At 27.6% G+C, this 25,214-nt stretch overlaps 1 protein-coding gene and 1 long non-coding RNA gene across 5 annotated transcripts in view; one reads left to right on the forward strand and one right to left on the reverse strand.

The window, feature by feature from the left end:
* LOC122270536 (uncharacterized) overlaps positions 1 to 10,037 on the forward strand; it is a 57,788-nt gene extending 47,751 nt beyond the window's left edge. Inside the window, exon 9 of the long non-coding RNA XR_011637016.1 lies at positions 9,828 to 10,037. This is a non-coding gene — a long non-coding RNA (uncharacterized lncRNA). The remainder of the gene's footprint in view (positions 1 to 9,827) is intronic.
* Positions 1 to 25,214, reverse strand: part of LOC107439507 (protein spaetzle 3) — a 65,670-nt gene that overhangs the window by 5,204 nt on the left and 35,252 nt on the right. For 2 of the 4 annotated variants that reach the window (XM_016052137.3, XM_071182340.1), the window contains exons 2-5: positions 17,093 to 17,217; positions 14,546 to 14,596; positions 12,629 to 12,820; positions 10,031 to 10,156 (exon numbers count right to left, since the gene is read on the reverse strand). In XM_016052137.3, the coding sequence (XP_015907623.1) occupies positions 10,031 to 10,156; positions 12,629 to 12,820; positions 14,546 to 14,596; positions 17,093 to 17,217 (494 nt within the window). The remainder of the gene's footprint in view (positions 1 to 10,030; positions 10,157 to 12,628; positions 12,821 to 14,545; positions 14,597 to 17,092; positions 17,218 to 25,214) is intronic. The other 2 variants (XM_016052139.3, XM_071182341.1) reach the window with 1 other exon arrangement.

The raw sequence follows: 25,214 nt of genomic DNA on the forward strand, positions 1-25,214 counted from the left end.
TTTCATTTTTGATTTGCTTTCTTTCAAAGAGTATTTTAGTTTCAATCTACTCGTTCTATTTGAAGTTAGTTTTTTCAAGCAAATTTCTAATCTACTCTTCATGGCATTTAATGTTATTTATGTTTTATTTTATAGAAACAATAGAAATTTGAAGCTACTAAGGTCAAAATTTGTACACATACACTGAATGCAAAATTGATCTGTTTCTATATTTGGAAAGAATATTTTTTAGCTTTTCATAATGATAAACAAAGTAACTCTTTCCAATTCCTTCGCTAAATTTTTCAAATTTTGCTTTTAAGATAATTAATTACAAATTTTGCAAAATCACTCTTCTAGTTTCAAATAATTTGCAAACAATTAAAATGTTCAGCTTGCAAAAGATTATTTGTAAATAATATTCCATTTAGAAGCAACAGTTTCAAAATGAAGAGAAAAGAAAATTTATTCAATACTATTTTTTAGCAGCATCTTTTTTTTCTTTAAATTTAAATAAATTAAATTTGAAATATTAAGAAATTTTATATAAAATTTACTGAGAAAAAAATGCTCCCTTTTTAGTAGCTTATTTTGATTTCAAGAGTATATGGCACAATACAAAAAACAATTAGGTTTTCTTTTGCGGTGGACATCACTTATCACTTTTACTTTTTTACTCTTATGAAAAATAGCAGAAGCTAGTGTAAAGCAACGCTTTGGTGACCCTACCACATGCCCACGAAGGCGAGCAGTTTGGGGTAGAACAGTTTATCAGGGCCAATACCACACATCCTCGACCCCTTCGCAGGCTGATCAAGGTGGTAATCCACCCGCTCCCTGACACTAACTGATGTCAAGCATCACTAACAGTGATGCTTCACATCAATGCTCTGCTTTGCACAGTGTTTTAACAAGCAGTCGACTGCTGGACTTGTAGTAATTACAATACTTTATTGTAGAGGCCGGGATAGCCTGGTCGGTAGGGCGCTGGGCCCATATCCAAGAGGTCGTGGGTTCGATCCTCGCCGGCCGAAGACTCCCCGTGTAGTAAATGGTGACTGATGCACGTTAAATCTGTCGAGTCTCAAAGTCCTCCATGTTCCCACAACAAATCAATACCTCTGGGGGTACTGATCCAGGAGTTTCCTTGTTTTCTGGATTGGTTCAAAAATTACAAGGCTACGGAGTTGAACGTAAGTAGTTGTAAACCCATGAAATTGGGTCGGCTGTTCAACGACGGTTATAAAATAAAAATAAAATACTTTATTGTAATAATAATAATTTCTGTTCTATTAGATCACTGATATTATATATGAAAACATCTTTTATAATAGTATTAGACATCCAATAATCGGTTCAATATTAGACATCTAAAACTGTATCCGCTATTAGATTCATAATATTATTATGAAAATTTGCTAATTTTAATCACTTCATTTGAGTTTTTATGCAACGTGATTTAAAGGATAACATTTTTTAGTAAAACATTTAATTTTTTATTTATTATATAACTAAAATTTGCAATTTTGTCGCCAGAAAATTATTTATTTTGAAAAAAAATCTGCATAAAATATGTTGCAGAGAAAATAAGTTTCCCTTAATCTACTTAGTACTTATTTGACATTTTGAATTTTCAAATAATTAATTTATTAATATGCCCCTTTAAATTATAAATTTTTATTAATATTAAATCATTGCTATTATTAATTTTCCTAAAAAAGGGAAATTGAATATAAGTAATCGAATATATTTCTCTCGATTATATAACATTACATAAATCGAGTATTGTTTTTAAATATCATGCTTTAATCTTGTTTATACTTTGTTAATTGTTATTAATATCTTATATGTTGTCCCGCTATTTATATATTGTTATTTCTATCCTACTAACTTCAAAAGAAAAAATGTGTAATTATTAGAAACCAACTTAGGTATTTCTTCGTTATCTTAACTTAAGAGAAGAAAAAAACGGCTATCTCAATTGAAATATAAATTGAGATGCAAACTAATACGATCATCTGGTATTTCTGCTCTATTCACTTTAAGAGATGAAAAGCAGCTATTACATTAGAAATATAAATTGAGATGCAAACTAATACGATCATCTGGTATTTCTGCTCCATTTTAACTTTAAGAGAAGAAAAACGGCTATCACAATTGAAATATAAATTGAGATGCAAACTAATACGATCATCTGGTATTTCTGCTCTATTCACTTTAAGAGATGAAAAGCAGCTATTACATTAGAAATATAAATTGAGATGCCAACTACTACGATCATCTGGTATTTCTGCTCTATTTTCACTTTAAGAGGGGAAAAAAACAGCTATTAGATTAGAAATACAAATTGAGATGCAAACTAATACGATCACCTGGTAAGTGCACTTTACTTAAAAGACCAAGAAGTGTTAAAATAACACAAAAAAAGTCTTTTTTTCCCTTCCCCGATACCGAAGGTAGGCAAACAAATAAATAATGTGCGTTTTTGAGAGCATTTAATACCTGCTAAGATTCCATAAAGATTTCTTCGGCCATCTCTTTCAAGAAGCCTCCAGAGAAAATGACCTCTTGACCTCCTCAAAAAGTAACAAAAATCTTCTTTTACACCATCTCGGTAGCCTCTTTTCTTCAAGCTGAGTGGAATATACACACCCAAGGCCATAAACCTCCAAAAAATACCTTCGCAAGGTTTTTATTCGAATTGTGTCCCTTTATTTATTTATTATTTTTTATTATTACGAATATTTCCCTCCCCCGAGCACTGTCAACATTTCGATGTGATGGGGACTTATCCGAGATTTATTTTTCCTCTTAATTTATTTATTACTGTTTTATTTTTTTAGGATACAAAATTGACCGGCCGGCGAAGACACACCTAAAAGACGCAATTATAATTGAATGTCTTACCTGCGGCCTAAGGCAGTCTTATCGTTTACCATTAGGCCTTGTCGTTCACCCGCCCCCGAATGTGATAGGGGGTGGGCAACAAAGTGATAGAGAGTAACGAAATTAATCTTTAACAAACTTTAATCAGATTTTTCAATTAAAATTTAACGGCCTAGTTAGGAAGAAAGGATTGAAAGTAAAAAAGAGAATAATAATAAATTCATGTTTTAAATTATTGTTAATACAGAATAATTTTTTTCTTCTTTTTTTCTTCTTTTTTTAAATTATGAAACTATCTATAAAAATGCAAAATACATTTACTTTTTGGTTATCTATTAAAAAAATTAAAATTTTTATCTTATTGAATGACTATGAAATGACTTACTCTAACACAAAATAAGTCACTTTATATCAATTAAAAACTAAATTGGATCTTAAAAACTAAAATTTGCTTTCAAGAAAATATGCTTTTAAATTGGGTAGGAGTAGTTTAACTTACATTTGAGAATAAATTATTAAAGAAGTACTACCGATGCAAAATTTATGAACGAGATTTTATAAAGACTCTACATTGCTTAGTAAACTTGTTTAAAACAAGGCGAAGTTCTTTCTTTTTCAAATTAGGAAAGCTTTTTTTTTCAATTATTTTGTCTTATTTTAGAAAGTAAGTTTTTTATACATTACTTAATTTATACATTACATTGTGTTTAAAAAAATATGATTTATAAACTATATTATTATCACATGCAATGTATAAAGTTTATAAAAAAAAATAAGACTATTAAAAAGCATATTGTCTTCCATCGGCACATATGACTCATTTCTTTCAAAAACAATACTTTAAAATGAGAAAACGAACACATTTCATCGGATTTTTTTCCAATTCCCAATTTTGACTAATTTCTAATTGACTAATTCCTAATTTTCTAATTGACTAATTCCTAATTTTTTTCTAATTACCGATTTTTAAACTTTGTCTATGAATAAAATGAGACAGATCATGCTACGTTTTCGATGATAAATTAATTTATAACAATCGTTTGTAAGATGTGCAAAATATGAAATATTATTCTCCCAATTCAACACACACGCACGAAAAAAAAAAAAAAAAAAAAAACCCTGCTAGAATTAGCATTTTTTGAATTAAGCATTCTATGTGTTTTAAAACTGAAAAAGGTGCTAACCGGCTGCCTAGAGATTCTCCTTTATAATGTGCTAAGTTAAGCAACTTGGTTGGAAATTTTTAAACGTAATTACACGATGCTATGGTTCAATTTAAATTTCATTATATCCACAACAAGTTTTACTGTTGGATCAATTTTTGTTAAAGATTTGAAGCATCATTAACTTTTTAGCAAATTTATACCATATTTAGTTTCTTTGTTGGATCGAATTTTCTAAGAGTGCATAAATCTTAGAATTTCTCATACTCTAACATTAGGTCACTAAGGCTTTAAGTATTCCTTGAAATTTCAGTAGACTAAACAGCAATTTAAATAGAATAATATATTGATGGCCCCTTATATTTGGCGATGACATTCTATTCTATACCTGCAACCATCGCATACCGGTCTTCAACATCATACGCCATGTGACAACCTCCAACCGTGTTTCTTAAGGTGTATTCCACGTGCACCACCCCCGATACAGAAAAGCCCACTAGTCTGTCATCACTGAAAAGGCACGGGATGGAATGTAAACATTCCGAAAGTGGGGTCGGTCGGCAGCGGTGAAATACCCCAAGAAAGAGAATAGAACGTACATCACAATTTGATTGCTGCTGTCTAACTTCTCGCTCACTGCTTTTTTTCTACCCCAGCCAGAAGAAAAAGCTTTTTAAAAATGTGATGAAGGTTACAAAGTAACACTTTAACCTAAGCTCTCAAATCGAATTTCATTATAATTTAAGTCAAGACCGGTTCAATTTTTTTTTCTTAGTGAGCTATTTTTTTTCTATTCCTCTTGTAAAGCTTAGACACTTGAAAGGTTTACGAAATTGAGGAAGTTTCAAACTTAAAATATCTCATGAACAAATCAAATTACTATAAAATCAGGATGATTTAGAGAGCAACACGAGGTCCAATTATTAGAGTAATAACTTTACAAACAGCAATTATTAAATTAATGCTGAAATTTATGTAAAATCTTGTCTATTTTGTATTTTCTTGTAAAGCTTAGACAGTTGAAATGTTACCAAAGATTACGAAATTAAAAAAGTAAAAAATAATATGAATAAATCAAGTTACTAAAATAGAAATGATTTAAGGAGCACACACAATGTAAGACCCAGTTACCAAACTAACAGTTTTTAAAATTGGAAGTAATAGATAAATACTAAAATTTAAATAAAATTTTGTCTATTTTTTATCTTCTTGTAAAGCTTTGATGCTTAAAAGGTTTACGAAATTGTGCAAGTTCCAAACTTAAAATATCTCATGAACAAATTTTATTACTATAAAATGATTTAGAGAGCAGCATGATAAATATATCGGGATGATTTAGAGAGCAACACGAAATTCAATTATTGAAGTAATAACTTTACAAACAGCAGTTATTAAATTAATGCTAAAATTTGAATAAAATCTTTTCTATTTTGTATTTTCTTGTAAAGCTTAGACAGTTGAAATTTTACCAAAGACGAGGAAATTAAAGAAGTAAAAAAATATGAATAAATCAAGATACTAAAATAGAAATGATTTAGAGAGCAACGTAATACCCAATTACAGCTTATGAAATAAGAAGTAATAGACAAACACTAAAATTTAAATAAAAGTTTATCTATTTTGTATCTTCTTGTAAAGCTTTGATACTTAAAAGGTTTATGAAATTGAGGAAGTTCCAAAAGTGAAATATATTAAGAACAAACCAAATTAATAAAGGATAGGGATGATTTAGAGAGCAACATGAGACCCGATTGTCACAGTAATAACTTTTCAAATAACACATGTTAGATTAATACTGAAGTTTAAATAAAATCTCGTCTATTTAATATTTTTTTGTAAAGCTTAGACAGTTAAAAGTTAATCAGAATCGGGGAAGTTTCAAAACTAAAATAAAATATATTACGAGCAAATCAAGTTACTAAAAAATCGGAATGACACAAGAACAACGTATCCAATTATCAAAAATTAAAAAAACTTTGAACATAACAAGTAATAGATAAATACTAAAATCTAAATAAAGGTTTTTTTATTTTGTATCTTCTTGTAAAACTTAGACACTTAAAAGGTTTACAAAATCCACAAAGCTTCAAAAAAAAAAAAAAAAAATATTTAATGAAACCAAAATATACGGTATTTAAACCTTTTATTCGGTAATTTTTCCCGTTCATGTTGTAAAGATTTACAAAAAATTCTGGTTTCATAAAATTATAGTTTTTATTACCACATATTTAGTTTAAAAAAAAAAACAGAAAATTAATTTAACCGAATAAAAGGTTTATGTACAATGCTCTAAGGCATCATGATAAAATTACCAAATTTTACCACATTTACCAAATTTAATCAGATATAAGACAATATTTTAAAGTCAATTTAACCAAAATCATTTCAAACTGCAATGGTAAAAATTACCGTGCTTTTCGGTGTTCCTATGGAGCCAGAAATACTGTAAACTTTGCCATAGTCTAGTAGTTTTGACTATACATTTTTTCTCAGAGCCGAATAACTTTTTTTTAATTGAAATGAAAACTTCTTCTATTTTCAATTTTTACGAAAGTGTGGAAGTCGAAAGTGTAGAATCTGTTTCGCGCAAATAAAGTTTTCGTGTCAATCGAAGTTATCAAAGAGAACTTCGTAAGTTGCAATCAACACAGAAACAGCCTTTCAAATAACAAGTTATAGATAAATACTAAAAGTTAAACAAAATTACGTCTATTTTGTATCTTCTTGTAACGCTTAGACACTTGACATATATGACTGAGACGTATACGAATTTCCTAAATTTCCTAATGGCAATGTATAAATAATTAAAAGGCAATGTATAAATAATTAAAAGGCAATGTATTCATTGCACCTTTTTTTCTCAACATACTAAAATGTCTTCGTAAATCATATCATAGACATGAGCTTTTTCAAACAACCTCAGTAGTATAATAATGACATCAGTCAACTCTATGAACTTGATTTTTAACATTCAAAATAACACTATCAAAAATTTTTAAGTTTTGTTTGTTTAAGAGAGTATTAAGGTTAAATTCAAAGTGAATAAACAACACATATTAAGTTTGTAAACGCCGTGAAAAACGGTATTTTTAAGGTTAAATTCTAAGTAAATAATACATTTTAGGTTTATAAATGGGATGAAAAACAGTATTTATAACAGTATAAAACAGTATTATTAAGATAAAAGTCAAAGTGCATAATGCATGTTAAATTTGTAAATGTGACGAAAAACAGTATTTATCTAGTACACAGACAGTTGATACATACGCAACTGTTGGATTACAAAAGTATTTATTTACCTTTTTTCACTAGTATTATGACTTATATACTTTTTTAAATAAAGAATTATACATTTATTTCAGAATAATTATAAATTTCCATAGCAAAAACAAAATTTTTTATAGGTTGTTAGATTTTAGGAATACATTATTACTGATCATTCTATTTTAGCGTTTCCAGATGTTAAGGGTTAAGTTTTTGCGGTTTCTGCATAAATCAAATGTGTGGCAGAGAAGATGTTATCAGAAATGGTTTTTGAGCGATTATAATATTGTTAGAAATAAAATGTATGATACAACTTAAAATGCAAATAAATACTTCCTTATATCGCGATTTAAATTTAATTACCGATGAGAAATAAAACCATTCTATTTATAAATCTATTAATTTTAATTAGACAATTCAAAGTTACCATAACATTATTCTTTTGAGAATTTGCAAAAAAGAAATCGACAAAACTAACTGTAATTAAGTAGATCATTCTCTAATCATCTACCCCACTTTTTTTTTCACAAGAGCAAAGTTCAAGAAGAAAAAAAATCACAGATAATTCTCCATCAACGGCAGACAACTCAATTAAGGACCCTCCACGAGCTTGAGGGAAACGTCGGAAGTAGATCAAGACGTCACTGCAACCCCACCCCCAATTCACCAGGTAAAAAGAAAATTTAAATCTACCTGGACAACCAAACGTCCCTAGCCGTAATTGACATTAGCAGCAGGGGCACCACGAAACCAAATACTTTGAAATTGGAAACTTATTTACTTCCCTATATCAACTGCTACAGAAAGACAAGAGATTTTTTTAATGGGGAATTATATTTTTTCTGTCCCTTGTCTCTGTAACTGTCCCAGTGGGACACCCTTACATTCTAGAGATGACCCATAGATAAGAACTGTTGCAACAAGTAACTCTAGATAAAAATCAGCACCATGTTTGTCGTAGTTTTATTGTTTCAAAAGGGATATTTTTTTTGGTGACATGCTTTTGTGAATTATACGATTTTCTAATGTGTAGCTAACTATAGGTGTGTTGCTGATAGAATTTATCGCTGGAAAATTTATAGTATGTATTTTTTATGAGCCATAGATTCAATATTATTTCTATCTTTGGGCAGTTAAATAAAATGAGAAGCATTGCGGTAGGAACTGAAGCTGAGTTCTATATTGTGCCATTGTTTCGTTGTTTAAACTCTGCTGGTTTCAATGCAAATCAAAATACTACATATTGGATTAATTTTATAAGATAATCTAAATTGTACACTGTAAAAAATTCCGGATCAAGCAACGGTGAAATGTTCCGGCACTCAGAGTGCCAGAACTTTTTACCGTAAAATCCATTTTTACCGTAACACGTTGCGGAACAAAAAAAACTTATATACCTTAAATTTTACAGTAAATATTACCGTAAAGTCACAGAATATATACCTTGAAAATTCTCCAATTTAATAAATATTACTGTAAAAATTATGGCATAACATTTTAAGCTAAAAATGGAATTTACGGTAAAATGGATTTTACGAATAAAGTGCAGGTACTTTAAATTGTAATTTGCTCTGAAATTTTTGACAATGTATGAACTGAAATAAGCGTTCTATATTTGTTATTGTTTCTATTTTTAATCTTTAGGGCAGCAAAATTCAATGCAAATGAAAAAGTTACACATTGGAATACTTTAACACGGTGTATCTAAATTGTATGTAACTCATATTTTTTGAAAATATATATTTTTGGAATCTACTTGATATAAGCTTATTTCTACGCATTGCTCCCTTTTCATTAAAATTTTTTTCATCATTATTTGTTCGTCTGATAGTAAGAAAACTGCTGCTTTTTTGTTCTTTTTTAATATTTCAAAAGATTATTTTATATTTTATAAGTATTTAAATTTTGTAAGATTATTTAATCAGTAAGATCACTTATTCACTTACACCTTCACAGAGAAAAAAAAATTGGTAAAATTACTGTACTGCATGATAATTATATGTCTGAAAGCAAACCATAATTCTGGTTAATAAAACCAAAATATACCGTATTTAAACAATTCATTTGGTAATTTCTCCGTTCATATGGTAACAGATTACCGGAAATTCTGGTTTTTAAAATTATTGTATTGAAGAGGTAATATTTCAATTAGTTTTTGTGACAAAATACTTTTAGATAAAAAAAAAAACAATCCTAAATTACAAAAAACGTTTATCGTGTTTCAAGAAAGTATGATTTTAATCTAAAACATTTGAGCTTAGATTCATTAAACGATGTGTTCTTTAACTCTATTAGACTATAAAATATGAAACCTGTGGAAACAGGAACTAAATACAGTGAAATATTTTGAAATATTTTGATTGAATAGTATTTATATTATATTTTGTTGTGGGATAAAATAAGCAAAGTAATCTTACATATTAAAAAAAATGTTTACTTTAAATTTAAATCAATATTATAAGGGTTGTGTTGTGTATAATCTCTTCTTATAAAGCTACATGACCTTTGTAATGATTGTTTTCTTCTTCTTTCAAGGTCCTACAGCCTGTTACTGCTCAAGAAGAACCAAGGGTCCTAGATGGGTCCTAGACGCACGCAAGCCAACCCACCACAGCAAGGTGGTAACAGCAGTCGGAGAGAATAATCATTTTAGAGAGTTTAAGTAAATTTTATAATTTAAAAAAAAGCATGAAAATTTATGCAAATTTGTAAATATGAGAAAGGAAGATTTTGCTTACTGGCAGACTTCTTGCTGTATTGCTTGTTGTAAATGTTGTGTGTTGACTATGGCTCGAATTTTTCCTGCGCTATTCGAAGCCCAATATGGAGTAACAATCTCCACTGCTGACTCGCATGCGTCCACTCTATAGTAGAAAGAAAAATAAAGTATAATTACTAATTAAATGAAAAAATCAAATGCATTTTTTTTGTATAATGATATACTTTTTTCCAAATGCAAAACCGCATTATTTAAATAGAGGATATGCACTCATGAACTTTAGCATTATTATAGTTATCAAAAATTTGTTTTATGATAAACTGAAAATAGTACAAGAAGCAAATTATTTGAACAAATCTTGCACAATTATTCTTTTTAAAATTTTGAATAGCTATGCATTTTTGCATTAATTTACCATTTGATATTTTTGTGGCGTATCATACAATGGAAATAAAAATTAAAGAATCAAATCTTTCATTTTATCAAAGTTTCAAAAAAACTTTATAAAGAGACATTTCGATTTTCATCTTGAATTTTTCTTTAATAAAATTTTAGTCATACTTGATGTGTATGATGTGATATGAAATTTTATGTATAGTTTTCACAATTACACATACAATATTTCGAGTTACAAATTGGGAAGTAAACGAGAACAATATAAAATTTAAAAATTTAAATATAATTTATTGCTAGAAATGATTTTCTTATTGACATGTAATGATATGTTTAAAATTAAAATTCGAAATTTAATTTTTATTAATATATGAGTAAAACATATTTGTAATTCCTTATATTATGTGTAAAAGGAGAATGAGGTATTGCTTGATAGAATTGGGATAATATTGTTCTTATTTGTTGAAACATGAATGTATAATTCTTTTGATATTTCTATTATGAAAAGGAAAGAAACTCCAACAATAATAAAAAAAATACTTATAATGAAAAAGAGTTTTAAAATTATGATTTCGAATGCTAAGCGTAAAAACATAATGTTACTTAAATAAAATAAAATATATGTTTAGGTTCAATGTTTGTTTTCAACGAAAATTAAATTTTGTATTAGTTACTTTTTATTAAATAATTGCAATTTTTTTCTCCCATGTAAAACTAAAACTAATTAATTCAATTTAATTAATGAATTAATATTTAAAAAAATCTGTTTTAACATCAAGTTTCATCCACTACAGGTTTGAAAACATGTATTTGGATGGATAAAATGTATTTTATTAACGATTGAAAATTTGAACGAGATATATAAATATTAACAGGGAAAGTGAACTAATAGTAGGTATTGGAAAAAAAAAGGCGCGTGGTATCAGATAACTATAAAAGTATAAGTTTGTTCTTTATTGAATGTATCTGACACATGAAATATAAAATAATTAACTGTTTAAATGTGAGCAATAAATTATTTTTTTCTTCAAATAGGGCTGTAAGTTAGAAATTATCACTGATTTTATTTTTAAAATATGTGAAAAACTGAATCTCTTATGGTGAAATTTAAAACAATGACTGACTCTTGTTTTTCACTCATCCCTATTTAATTAGGGAATTAATATTTGAAAAAATTGTATTAACATCAAGTGTCATCATCCACTACAAGTTCAAAAAAATTTATTTAAACTTTGAGTATATGAATAAAAAGTATTTAATTAACGACTGAAAATTTGATCAATGAGATAGTATGATAGGAGTAAAAAAATGTGTGGTATGAAAGAAATTAATTTTGAAATTATAATCTTCATCATTTCAAATCTTGAATGTTAATTGTTAAATATCATTTAGTCTTATCAATCAATTCTTATATCAATTCATGATTTAGTCCTCAATAAAATCAGCCTATATTGTAGAAGTTGAAATTCAGTATTGTTTTATCAAAATAAAAAATAAAGGAAGCAAGAAAATAATTCTGAAATAATTATTTCGAATTTTTAGTATTATCATTTATTTAATATTTGATAATATAAATTTATATGCGCGCTGAAGCTTAATTTATTCGCAACTCTTGTAAAGATTAAAAGGCTCATAATTTCAAATCTTAAGAATTAAAATTATGCAATAAATTCTTTCAACACACTTCAAAAATTCTGGATCAAATTACGGTATAAAGTATCAAAATTTTGAGTGCAACGTGCGTAGTAAAATTCCTTTTACCGTAAATTCCATTTTTGCCGTAAAACATACCGTAATTTTTACAGCAATATTTATCAAATGAAAGAGATTTAGTGATTTACAGGAATTAATTATAGCTGTAAAAACTACGGTACATTTGAAAGTTTGTTCCGTAACATGTTTAGGCAAAAATGGATCTTAGGGTGAAAAGCACTGGCGATACTTTTTACCGTAAATTAATCCGGAACTTTTTACAATGTAAGCATTTAAATTCACATTTAAAAAAAGAACTTCGTTTAGCGTGAAAACATTTCTAAAATATTAAATTTCGAATGTTCATTAAGTTTCGAATATTCATTTCGAAGTTCATAAAATCAACACATAGGTATACAAGTTCAATACATTAAAAATATTTCGAGATGAAAAATGACAGATAAATAATTATATTTACGTGTGAAAACTTGATCAACTTTCAAAAAAATTAAATTTTATGAGTTCAACTTACTTATTGGGTGACGCTCCAAACGCCGTTCTTGCTCTTTTATTTCTACTATGTACAGGATGACCATCATATGTTTCAAACTGGTCAAATTTAAAGGCAGGAGTGTTGTTATCATCTTCATTTCCGAAGGAATATTCACCCACCATTCTTTTTACTAAAGCTTTATTTTCATCAATGAATTTTTCAATTCGATCTCTACAATACAAAAACAATAAATGAATACTTAATGCAAATGTGTAAAGAATGCTTTAAAAAAATAAAGTCAAAACTATGTATACAGTAGAAAATGTAAATGTATTTTTATACAAGGAAAACGAGAAAAAAATTTTATATGCGGAATTATAATTGGGGAAATGGGTGTTAAAAACTTCAAAACTAGTTTGATTGCCAAATAAAATTTAATTTCTTTCAATTGGAACTAGGGAATTTTAATCTTGCTGAGCTCAATAGTGATTCTTCTGATTTAATAATGCTTTTGTATGTTTTTTTGTTGCTTGAAGCACTAATTAGAGATGCTAAATGTGTTTTTATTTTTATAAGGATTCTAGAAATATATTTTGAGGGACGTGATTACAGAATATTCTTTACATTTACTTAAACATAAAATAAATTTAAAGAACAATTTGAAAAAAAAAGCTGTAATTGAAATAAAAATTATGAATTAGAAGTTTTTGTTGAAAGCTTACGATTTTTAAACATTTTAAAAGTTTTGCGCAATTTTTCTAACATGAGTGCAAAGTTTTGAGTTCAATATCATATCAAATGAAGCTTAACTATTTTGATTCCACATGTTAAAGGAATTAATTGAAACTTTTCTTAATTAACCACTTTGAAATTTTTATAACAATAATTAATATAGTACTAAAGAAATGACAATTTTAGAGATTTTTTTCTAAGCAGACAAAAGTTACAAGATAATCGATATTTTTTTCTTATTTTCTTGAAAGAGTTTTTAATTATAATAAAATAAAAATTGCAAATTATTAAAATTTTATGAATAATTTAAAAAGTCTGAAACACTAAGTCATTGTTTGTGAGTTAAAAAATTTAAAAAATGCTGAGTTATTTAAAAATGAAGTTTTATATTACTTTTGTTATTTTACTGTAATTGAAGTAACGCAATAATTAAATACATGAAATGGTGGTTTGAGATAACAAATCATGATTTCTATCAAAATTCATTTTTATCTTTTAAAATAAAAAATTATGTGATAGAAAATTCATTCAAGGAATTAATTAATTTTAAAACAAAAGAGTAATTTTAAATTATATTTAAAATCCGAACACATTTCTGTATCATTGTTTGCGTAACTTAGTTATTGATAGCATGCATACTATACAATGTGCATACATTTATCTTAAATTATTGGGAAAAAAATCAATAATGCAATTAAAAAGTCTGATATAAATTGTGTCTTAAGTAAAACTTACAATACTTAAAACGGATGAAAAGTTTTCTATCGTTTGACCTTAATTTCTTTTCAAGTAAAATATTTTTTAGTTTCGATTATTAAAAATTAAAATTAATTACTTTACCATAAAATTACTTTTAAATTTTAAAATTATGTTTTTAAAGATAATGATTTAATACTTGATTAAAAAAACACTTCTAAAAGGGAGTCAGTAAAGTTTATTATTAATAAAAGGAGATTTTAAATAATAATAGAATACATATTAATTGGATTAATAAATGATTTCGTAAATGTGTATAAAATAATTTCATATAATTAAATGTGCATATAATAATTTCATGCATACAATTTTATAAGGATCAATGTTAATTGAACTCCAAAAGATTTTCCGACAACTCATTTATTAATACATAACAAATCATTATTCATTGATTTCATGCAATAATCAAAACGAATAATAGTCCATAGAAAAATATAAAATAAAAGAGAAAAAAAAAAGTATTTTTACCTTTTGCTCCTCTTCTCCCTGCCTGTCCTATCTTCTTCCCCTTTCGTCGAACTGAGGGAAAATAATTATAAAAAAAAAAGAATTAATTTTGTAGAAGATATTGGAAGGACAGGGAGAAAAACAGCAATAATGCGCGCTTAATAACATTCAGTTCACACACCCACAAAATAAAAATAATTAATTTACATTGTGTATGAAATACCAAGTTTAAATTAAACTAAAATATAAAGAACAAATTGACTGATTATATTTTTAATCAAAAAAAAAAAATAATTACAAAAGAAATGCTGATCATGTACAATTTAATTTATAGATAAAATTAAAAATAAAAATATTATATCTTAACAAATAAAAGAAAAAAATGATTTTGATGATTACAATAATTATTAAAGGAATAGTATTTAATATTAAGAAAATGTCTAGAATATTATGTTGCAAATTTTGATAAATAGTGACAAAAGCATGTGAAAATCTAGCATCGTGTAAAAAGTTTGAACAAACCATAATGCAAGAAAAAAAATAATCTAATAACAAATTTTTTTTTTTTTTTGTAAATGCTAAAGATAACTTCAAATGTGAAAGAAAGGTTGGTATCTCAGAAAAACTACATATTTATCATATTAGTGTATAGAAATGTAATTTAAAAAATTTTTCGGAGAAAAAATTTAAAAAAAATTTGGTTTTGGTGTTTTTAGTATATTATATTTAGTAGAGAAACATAAAATAAGTTTTATAGTATTTTATAAGTTTTAAAGTTTTGTAAATTTTGGTTTTGGAAATGCTAAAGATAATTTCAAATGTGAAAAAAAGGTTGGTATTTCAGAAAAACTACTTATTTATTATATTAGTGTATAGAAATGTAATTTAAACATTTTTCTGAGAAAAAATTAAAAAAAATATTTCGTTTTGGTGTTTTTAGTACATTATATTTAGTAGAGAAGCATAAAATAAGATTTAAAGTATTTTATAAGATTTAAAGTTTTGTAAATTTTTGTTTTGTAAATGCTAAAGATAATTTCAAATGAGAAAAAAAGTTTGGTATTCCAGAAAAGCTGCATATTTATTATGTTAGTGTATGGAAATGTAATTTAAAAAATTTTTCGGAGTAAAAATTTAAATTTTTTTGTTTGTTTTGGTATTTTTAGCATATTATATTTAGTAGAGAAACATAAAAATAAGTTTTAAAGTATTTTATCTTTTTACAATTTATCTTTAAATATCACGCATGTACTGGAATTTAATTTTAATTTCCAGATTATAAATGAAAAATTTATATTCTGTGTTTGTTTGCTTCAAAAAACAAAATTATAAAGAACCCTATAATATAGAAACAAAGACAAAAAAACTAAATGGAACTTGTGATTGCATTAGCATTAAAAATTGAGAAGTGTGCAGAAATAAGGTTTGAATGACTTTAACAAAAATTAATTTTTAGTTGATGTTTTCTTTATTCGATATTCCTTCAATACCATATTCTCGTATTACGCAAAAACAATAAATTAATTCTTACACATTCAAAAAGTGCAATTTTAGAAAATTTTTACCAAAATATAATTAAAAATTAAGTATACGCATGTGACCAAAACGAACCAGTTTAAACTCAGAAAAAAAACTTATAAGAATATAAAAATAATTGTCCTTCCAATAAAGTATAAGAATAAAACTAAACATGAAAATCGTTTTTTAAAGTATAAGAAATAAAAGTTTGGATTTTTATTTACACGTATATGTAAATATGTATATTGTGAACATATAAAATATTGCGAATTCTTTAAATACACAATTAAAACTTCATGACGTGCATGCTTAAGAAATGATAATGAACATACCATAAAAATCATTGCTATTTATCAACATGGCTATACAACTTCAAATTTTAACTGTAGAAACTGAAATTTAATCTCGCAAGCTAAGTTTGTTATTATTCTGAATTTTATGAAGTTAAATTAACTTTGACGATATATGATGGATCCTAGCTACTCTGCTAATTTATATTTCGTATCAAACATTTATGTCTTAAGTTCATTAATAAAAAAATTACATAATTTTTTAAAGCTGATGCAAATAAATCGCAAGAAATTAAAAAATGTTAACTATTATATTTTATTTTTTTAATATTCATATTGATACATTATTGAATATTATATCTATTGAATTTTAAAGTATAAATGCGTTTACATCAAGTTTATTAACCAACATTAAATCAGGAAGAAGACACTTATCTCTTTCTCTTTAAAAGTAGAGACAAGATAAAGAAAGATTTTCAACATTCCTTATAAGTTTTATTTTAAATCTGTTAATATACAGAAGATAACATGATTCTATGTCTGATAGGAATAAATATCAATTTAACGTTCATTACTCACATGCAATGTATAATGATTGTTAAATTGAATAAAACTGTTCAGAAAATTATAAAAATTATCGTAATTTATAGTTGGCTAGTATTTTTCGTTACGTTAATTAATAAACATTAATTAATAAAGCTAACAAACGTGCTATGCCCTCCATAAGAATTGAAAGAAAAAATCTCTCTATAATACATACTTTGGATAAGTATTTCCCGGCGAAGGACAGTAAAGTTGGTTTTTCCGCCTGATACAAGGATAACCTCTGAGGATTTCTGCACACGTTTCCATCCAAAGTAGAAGTGCGAAAACAGCTAAGCTCGCCTGTAATAAAAAAGAAAAGTAAACATCACGAAGAAAAAGTTGGATCCTCATAAGAACTATATATATATATANTAACAGAATGTGGTAAAGTTTACTCTGTTTCTGTCACAATGGGAGTACCAGAAAGCTAGGTAACTTTTACCGAAGCGCTTTGGTAATGATTTCGGTAAAATTAACAATATAATCTAAATTAATATATGATAACATTTCATAAATGTGTTAAAATTTGTTAATTTTATCATGATGCCTTAGAACATTGCATAAAAACCATTTATTTTTTGTTAGTTTAGTTTTGAGTTCCATAACTTTTATTAAACCTGTGGTAATAAGAACTATAAATTTAAAAATCAGAATTTCCGGTAACGTGAATGATCTGATGATATAAACGTACAAGTTACCAAATGAATGGTTTAAATATTTTTTATTTTTTTCAATTTTATGACCGCCGTTGAACAACCGACCCAAAACAATTTGGTTAAGATTCGCGCAAAGTAAGCGGGTGTGTCTTAACCGTATGGTTTAAATATCGTAAATTTTGGTTAATACCAGAAATATGGCTTTGTTATTAGAAATGTCCTTACCAAAGAGTGCGATACTTTTACAGATATTTCCCGCGTATAATACATAGCTGTTTTTTTTTAAGTGTACAAAATTTGTATAACAAAAATGATGTTCCAAATAATTTATATAAGCGAATAATTTAAGATTTTATTAACAATGAACTATGTATGAAAGTGATCATTATTAAATTTATCTTTCCGTTCCATTTAGTGAATCAATGATTACTTTTTGTACTTTTTACAACAAATTACAAGTACGTTTTAATATTTGGAGAATATGTTTTCAGAAACTCAATTCTTAAGCAAAATATAAATAGCTATAAATAAAAACACTCTGTTGTAATTCGCATTTAGTGCACTTTTGAACTAAGAAAGTTTAATAATTTAATACGTTTTCCCTTACTTCATTATTATACTTATGAGAAAATGTGTTATTATTATATTTTTATCTTAATTTGTATTATAAAAAAATACTGAACTTCAAATTTCATCTACAATCCAATGAAGCCATATTATATCTATGAAGTTTAGATGAATAAAAAATGCAGTTTTACTATTATACATTAGAGCATTTTATAAAGATTTTTCAAACGAATTGATCTTTGACATTCTAACATGTTTAACTTTCATATTTTAGTCAGCTCAAATCCTTCAATTTACGAACCAGTGCTAGCAAAGTATAACCTAATTTGAATGACAGTTCCTGGAAGAAAAGAAATAAGCTTCTTTTACCAATAACCTACTTTTTAAAACTAAGATGAATAAAGTTAGAAAACTACTCTCTGGAAAAAAAATCGTCTATGTTTTTTGAAATATATATATATATATGATGATGATGATAATTTTTAATTTTCTTAACAAGTTTTTGAAATCAAACAACAAACCATAGAAAAATTTTATGTAGCATTGCCTTTCATACACGGAAAAAAATTAACTAAAAAAATTATTGTACTGTATGGTTATGACATTTCTGGCAAAAATAAACATAATTATAGTAATAAAAACTAAACTATACGATATTTAAAGTATTCAAACCACTCATTTGGCAGTACTTCCGTTCCTATTGTAACGGTTTACCGAAAATTCTGCTTTTCAAATTTATAGTTCTTATTACCACACACTTTGTAAAAGTTAAACTAAATTTAACTGAATAAATGGTTTTTTAAGCCATGGCCTACATCACGACTGGATTTCCATATTTTAACATATTTTTCTAAAATTTTTTTCACTTATTATAAAATTATAATTTATTGTTAATTTTACCAAAATGATCAGGTAAAAATTAAGAAGTTTTTGGAGTTCTTGTACTGGCAATTTTTAGGTAATTAAGTAATTTTTTTACCATATTCTGTTCCGTTTATACCATACTTTTTCTTAATGTATATTTTTTACATTATCGCACTAACCATTTAAGGTCAAATAAATTAATGGTGTTCCAGATACTAAAAAATGTGTTAGTATAACAAACCAGTGTGATTTTCATCACTTTTAATTTAACGGATCTGATTGTTTTTCATGGCTGATTCTTGGATACATGGAGTAATGCATGCAAAAATACACTATAAAGAATTTCAGATCAAATTACGGTAAAAAGTACCGGCAATGATGGTGATGGTAATTTTTAACTTGAAATTTCGTTTTACGGAACGTGTTACGGAGCAAAAAAAAATGATATGAAGTCATTCTTACAATCATAATTGCGCGCAAAATTCGCTGAATTACTCTAATAAATTAAATATTACTGAAAAAATTACTGTATAGTATTTTACGGTAAATGGATAACTGGGAAATGGATTTTACGAATGATGAACCAAAAGTACCGGTATTTATTACAGTAATTTGGCCCGGAGTTTTTAACAGTGTAGGTCACTCTCAATCTATTTTAGTCGTTTTAATTTTTTACTTAAATTGAGAAACCTGACTTGCAAAGATAAATCGGCACAAACGGAAATAATGCTTTGATTTTCCGCGATTTGTAGATAATACTTGCACATCAAAGATCAAGACTTAGTGATTGAGTTTTCTCCTAATATGTTTTTTGCCTGGAGATCATCTCTTAATCCAAAATATTATCTTGCAAAACATCAAGAACTTTTTCAACAAAAGTTGAAATAGATGGATTTTGAGCTAAATTTAACTTCGCAAAAGAGAGTTGATGGAAGCATAACTTAAATTTATTTTCTGATGGGATACAAAGGAATGTGCAGTTGAAAGTAAAGATAATGAAAATAACATGATTCTCCCCTTGGAACTATGAAATTCTCCTCTAAGGTAAGTTCCCTCAGGTTGTGAACCATTGTCTATAACAAATAGGGCTCTTATACACAGTTAGAAATTTCTTGGAAAAAATGGTTAAATAACAATTTATTGAATGGTTAATTTACCATATTTAATCAAGGCAGTCAAATAACCATAAATAAAATATTAATCAAACTGTTTATTAACTGCTTTCACCTAATACTGTTAAACAACCAGAATTTTATCGCACCAGCTAGAACCACCTTATGAAACTGTTTAGCTCTTTGCAACTGCTTACATATCATAGCCGAGCGGGCTTATCTGTCAATCTCATGACCGGCAGAATCTGAGTTCGAGTCCTAGTGTTGACACCACGATATTTCCTCCATTCCCTTCAACACATGAAGAATTTCCAGTATCCGAATCTCTCCAATGCCCAATGAAAAGCCGAGCTCCTATGTCTAGATAAATAATTATTTTTTTTTACGTTTTTGAAAAATGCTAGTTGAAAATGGTTAAAAACCCGTATAGTTTCGTATTGATGGTTTTATAACCATACCTTTCGTAAATGGTTTCAAAACCATAAAAGAAAAAAAAATGCTCTTTACCGTAAACTTTACGGTTAATCGGATGGACAGACAGCTGCCAGTTATTTTACCATAATTTTAGAATGAAAATTTTAACAGTGTAAAAATATTGCTTAAATTTTTATAACAGTTTTACGTGAGAGAAGCTTTCCTAACTCTTCATGAATTTCCCATGAAAATTATACTGAAATGAAGCTTCTCGATCTCAGTATATATTTTCAACAGTAACTTCACACGGATGGTGATATGCAAACTATTTATTAAAGCATTAAATGAGATTTGAAAGTCACCTCTTAAAATCTCCATGGTTGAAAATTTAATCAGTTTTTTTATTCTTTAAAGCGATGACGTGTGCGTAACGCTTTTCCCACTTTCTTTTCTCACGCCAGCGCGGGGTTCCTACCCTTGACCCTCAACTTGAGATGACGGTAACTGACCGTCCACTGACCTCTAAAAAAAAGGGGGACTTCCATTAAAAGAGAGTAAAGAGATGGAACACTTTGCATGCGCCGCACGCGCCTATCTTCTTGAAAGAGAAAGTAAAATGGAAACAAAAAAATTAACTCTACTACACCTGCTATAATACTTGGTGACTTATAAACTAGAAGGGTGAGCCCGTTTATGTTTTTCGTGTTTTGGTTATTAGCCAGCTCCTGGCTTGTCTTTGTCTTTAAGCAGGGAGCTCATCTTTCAGGTTTGCTTAAGATGAGTTGTTTGCAGAATGGCTCGTATTATGTGGCATACTGTCAAGTCTATGTGGGTGTGGGTCACTTATTGCAGCGTGGGTTTATTTTTACAAAATTCTCACGCCTGAAAGCCGTCACAATTTAAAGGTATTTCTCATCAGAAAAAGCCGGCAAGTTTATCGAAATTATTTATGTCTTGATATTTTTAGACTAAAAGTCACCTATTTAATTTTAAGTTCGTAAAAATGTTCAGATTTTACAATTCTAAAATTCTGAATTTTTTTTTTTGTTAAAAGTATTTTTTTAGTTCATCAAAAACTTTTTGAGCTTTTCGTTAACATTGGTACTTGTTCCTTAGTCGGTTTTTTCTATAAACTACAAATGTCAGTACGGAAAATTATTTTTTTTAACACTACTGCTGTAACAGACTTGAATTTCGGTATATATTGCCTTTGCAAAACTTTTAGAATTATTTTATAGAAGCTTTTGTGTGAATATTTATTAAAAATTTTCTATCAATACGATTCCTATGATTTTTCGGTGTTTTTTTCCAAACATTCATAAAATCTATCAAACAAATATTTCCTGAAAAATATTATTCCAACTTTTTAAAAAAAAACTTTGATTACTATAATCATAAGTGTTGCTTGAAAAAAGTTAAGTTTGTATATTTTTTAAATTCGTAAAAATGGTGTTTTTAAACTTTACTGATATAGGGATTCAGCTTTCTGAAGTGATCAGTTAAGAAAAATAATATCATTATAAACTATTCAATGTACTTAATTATTAGAGAAAAACATAGTATTCCTGAGAGATTCTGTTTGAATCCTTGAATCAATTATCAAATAAACGCATATCTGATTAAAGTATTATGTCATTGAACCATTTTAAACGTGATTACAATCGAAACAATCAACGACACTGTAAAAAATGTTCCCGTATCTGAGCCCCAAAATGGTGGCAAATACTTAGCACCAAAGTGGCAGAGTGGTGTTCTATTCAGTGTTCCTCGACACCAAAGCCCAAGGATATTACTACTGCGTGAAACACCAATGTTCTTTTGCACTACTTGGTTTAAGTAGTCGCCACCTACCACCATCTTTGTTATTTATTAACACTAAAATTTATAATTACAGTAAGATATGATAAACATAAGAATCAGTAAATAAGTTTCACTTTTACGAGTTACTTGCTTACACTAAAGTTGCATACTTACACTAGTTCTTAAAATAAAACGAGTTTGTAAATAAAGCATACGCGTAGCAAAAAAATTATTAAGACTAATTCGAATTAAGATTAACAGAGCAGGAACAGGATGGAAATTATACTTTATGTAGTTATTTAATACAATTTACAAAACTCGAAATTACAGAGGCTCTTAAATATTCTCATTACATAATTAAAAACAAACATAAACATTTTTAACGGCGAGCTTAAGTTTCTGCAGATGCAAAGCAACATTGAAGACATCGGCCAACATGCGTCAACTTGTTATGGATTGTAAAAAATATTACAGATGAAATCAAAACGCGCCAAGATTGAAGTTTTCGGAAGTAAAAATATTTAACTTATGGTGTAAAGGTGGATGAGTAATCTCGGTGTAAACTTTTTCATTCACGGTGTTTCGAGATTTCATTCCATACACCCTTTAAATTGTATTTGAGCGATCGATTTGGTGTTAACTTGTGGTAAAACAAAAAAGTGTTTCTACACACAGCTTTTAGGGTTGTTTAGCTTGAAATTCGGAGAGATATTACACCAGAGTTTTTACAGTTTCTGCTATAACGTGCTTAAGATTTCATGAAATGTGAAATACATTCGAGTTTTTACCATATTCGAATTCCATCAACGCACAAATATTGATTTGAATTTTTAACTACAGAAATACCAAAATTAACATGTAGCTTAAAAATGATTCCTTTTGATTTGAACAAGATTTTGCTTAGGGATTAAATTGTACACAAGTAGGAAATAAAACTTGATATTTTTTACAATATCATAAATCATAAATTCCCGTTCATAAGCCCACAGGATCACAAAGTCCCTTTTTATGCTACTAGTAAGCTCCACTATTTTACCCACTGTGTTCAGCGACACCTGAAACTGTTTTTGCAATTCTTATCAGATTTCTTTTTCATTCTTACTTGCTAATAGGTAATATGTATTTTTAGTCTATTTAATATGTACGCTGGTGCTTTCAGATTAAGTTCTAAAAATGAGCAGATTAAGTTCTAAAGTTCTAAGATTAAGTTTAAGTTCTAAAAATGTGCAACATATACATTCTGTAAAACTTTTGAGTCATAAATATTGCATTTATTTCATTTATGTTACTTTTCAACTTATATGTATCTCAATGCTATTTGGACATTGCATTTGGAACTAATTCATAGAATTTCCCTTTATACTTAACCATAAATATCAGTGTTGTGAGACGCAACAGCTTGGAGCTAATGTTAAGAAAAGTCCTTTGTTTTTTACATAATCTCCAAGAATGAGTAAATAATAAGCCCCCTCCAAAAAAAATATTAAAAAAAATAGTTACAAAATAGATGAAAAATTGAGACAGTACACTGGAGTTTAAAAAGAAATTAAAGTTTAGTCAACAATCAACATATTCCTGATTGATCTCTCTTGTAGAAACGCTGACTGAGTTAGTTATTAAGCATCATGCATATTAAACACTTAATAAATTATTCATGTTCCCGTTATATAAAAAAATGCTTTTTTTCCATTAAATTTTGAATTTAGCTTCAAAATTTCTTCAAGAACCAATATGATAAAAATTTTTAGTTTTAGTTTGTTTTTCTAGTATAAGGTCTCACAATTTAACTAAATATTTTGATAGTTGAGGCTCTGAAACGACTGAAATGAATAGCTCATTTAAAAGTCGCTAAGCTGAATTAAAATACATTTATAATATACTATGCGTAATATTAATCATTAAACAATTTTTACGCCATACATATATTATTACATATATTATTTACAGATAAAAAAATTAAGAAAGATCAACTAATCAAAATAAAATTGATTGAACAAATCGAAATATTTTTACGCAGAAATTAAAAACTTATTGACGGATAAAAAAACAATATTACATAAATATACTTAGTAAAAACTTAAAACGGGGTTTACAAGTTACGACTATCTCTCCAGCTTTATTACTTTTGAACCAAACCCAGAAGACAAGAGAACTCCCGTATCAAGCACTGGAACAAACTAGCCTTCGTGGCAGAATTTATGACGGAACTAATCCGCCTTTGTGTTACATGGAGAGGAAAACCATGAAAATTTCATACGGTTAGCCTGATGGCAAAGGGATTCTAACCTATTATCTGTCTACCACTGAGGATATTTTCTTTAGTACTGTGGTCGGTGCGAGCCTGGAGCAGAATTCGCTTCTACCAGTCACTTCTGAGATTCGAACCTGGGTTAAATCATTGTGAGGTGAACGCTACATCACCTAATCCACGTCGGCTGCGGTTATATATTTGTAGTACGACATTTACGCCCTAAGCTGTAGCTTAAAAGAAAATGTTTTCATGGGAAGAGGACTTATTTAGTAGATATTTAAGTTTTTGCTATTTTGGAGTACTGATATCACGCTGTAACCGATAAAAATGTAACTAGGAATGTTGTATATATATATATATATATATATATATAATAAATAAATACAAGAAAACACGAAGAAAGTTAAGAAAAACAATAAGTTTCATTTATTGCGCTTAAGCTGCAAGTAAAGCGCAACAGATAGTAATAATATTTAATATTGTTGATCAAAAATGGTAATTGAGTCGGCTTGTTTGACTTGGATGTTAAAAATGACAAAATCTGTAGATTAATCTTACTTTAAATGCATATTCAAATAAAGTACCTCGCTTAGAAGATAGCTCAAAAAACAAATGCAATATCAGAAGAATACA

Source organism: Parasteatoda tepidariorum, chromosome 6, assembly GCF_043381705.1.
Source record: "Parasteatoda tepidariorum isolate YZ-2023 chromosome 6, CAS_Ptep_4.0, whole genome shotgun sequence".
Taxonomy (NCBI): Eukaryota; Metazoa; Arthropoda; class Arachnida; order Araneae; family Theridiidae; genus Parasteatoda; species Parasteatoda tepidariorum.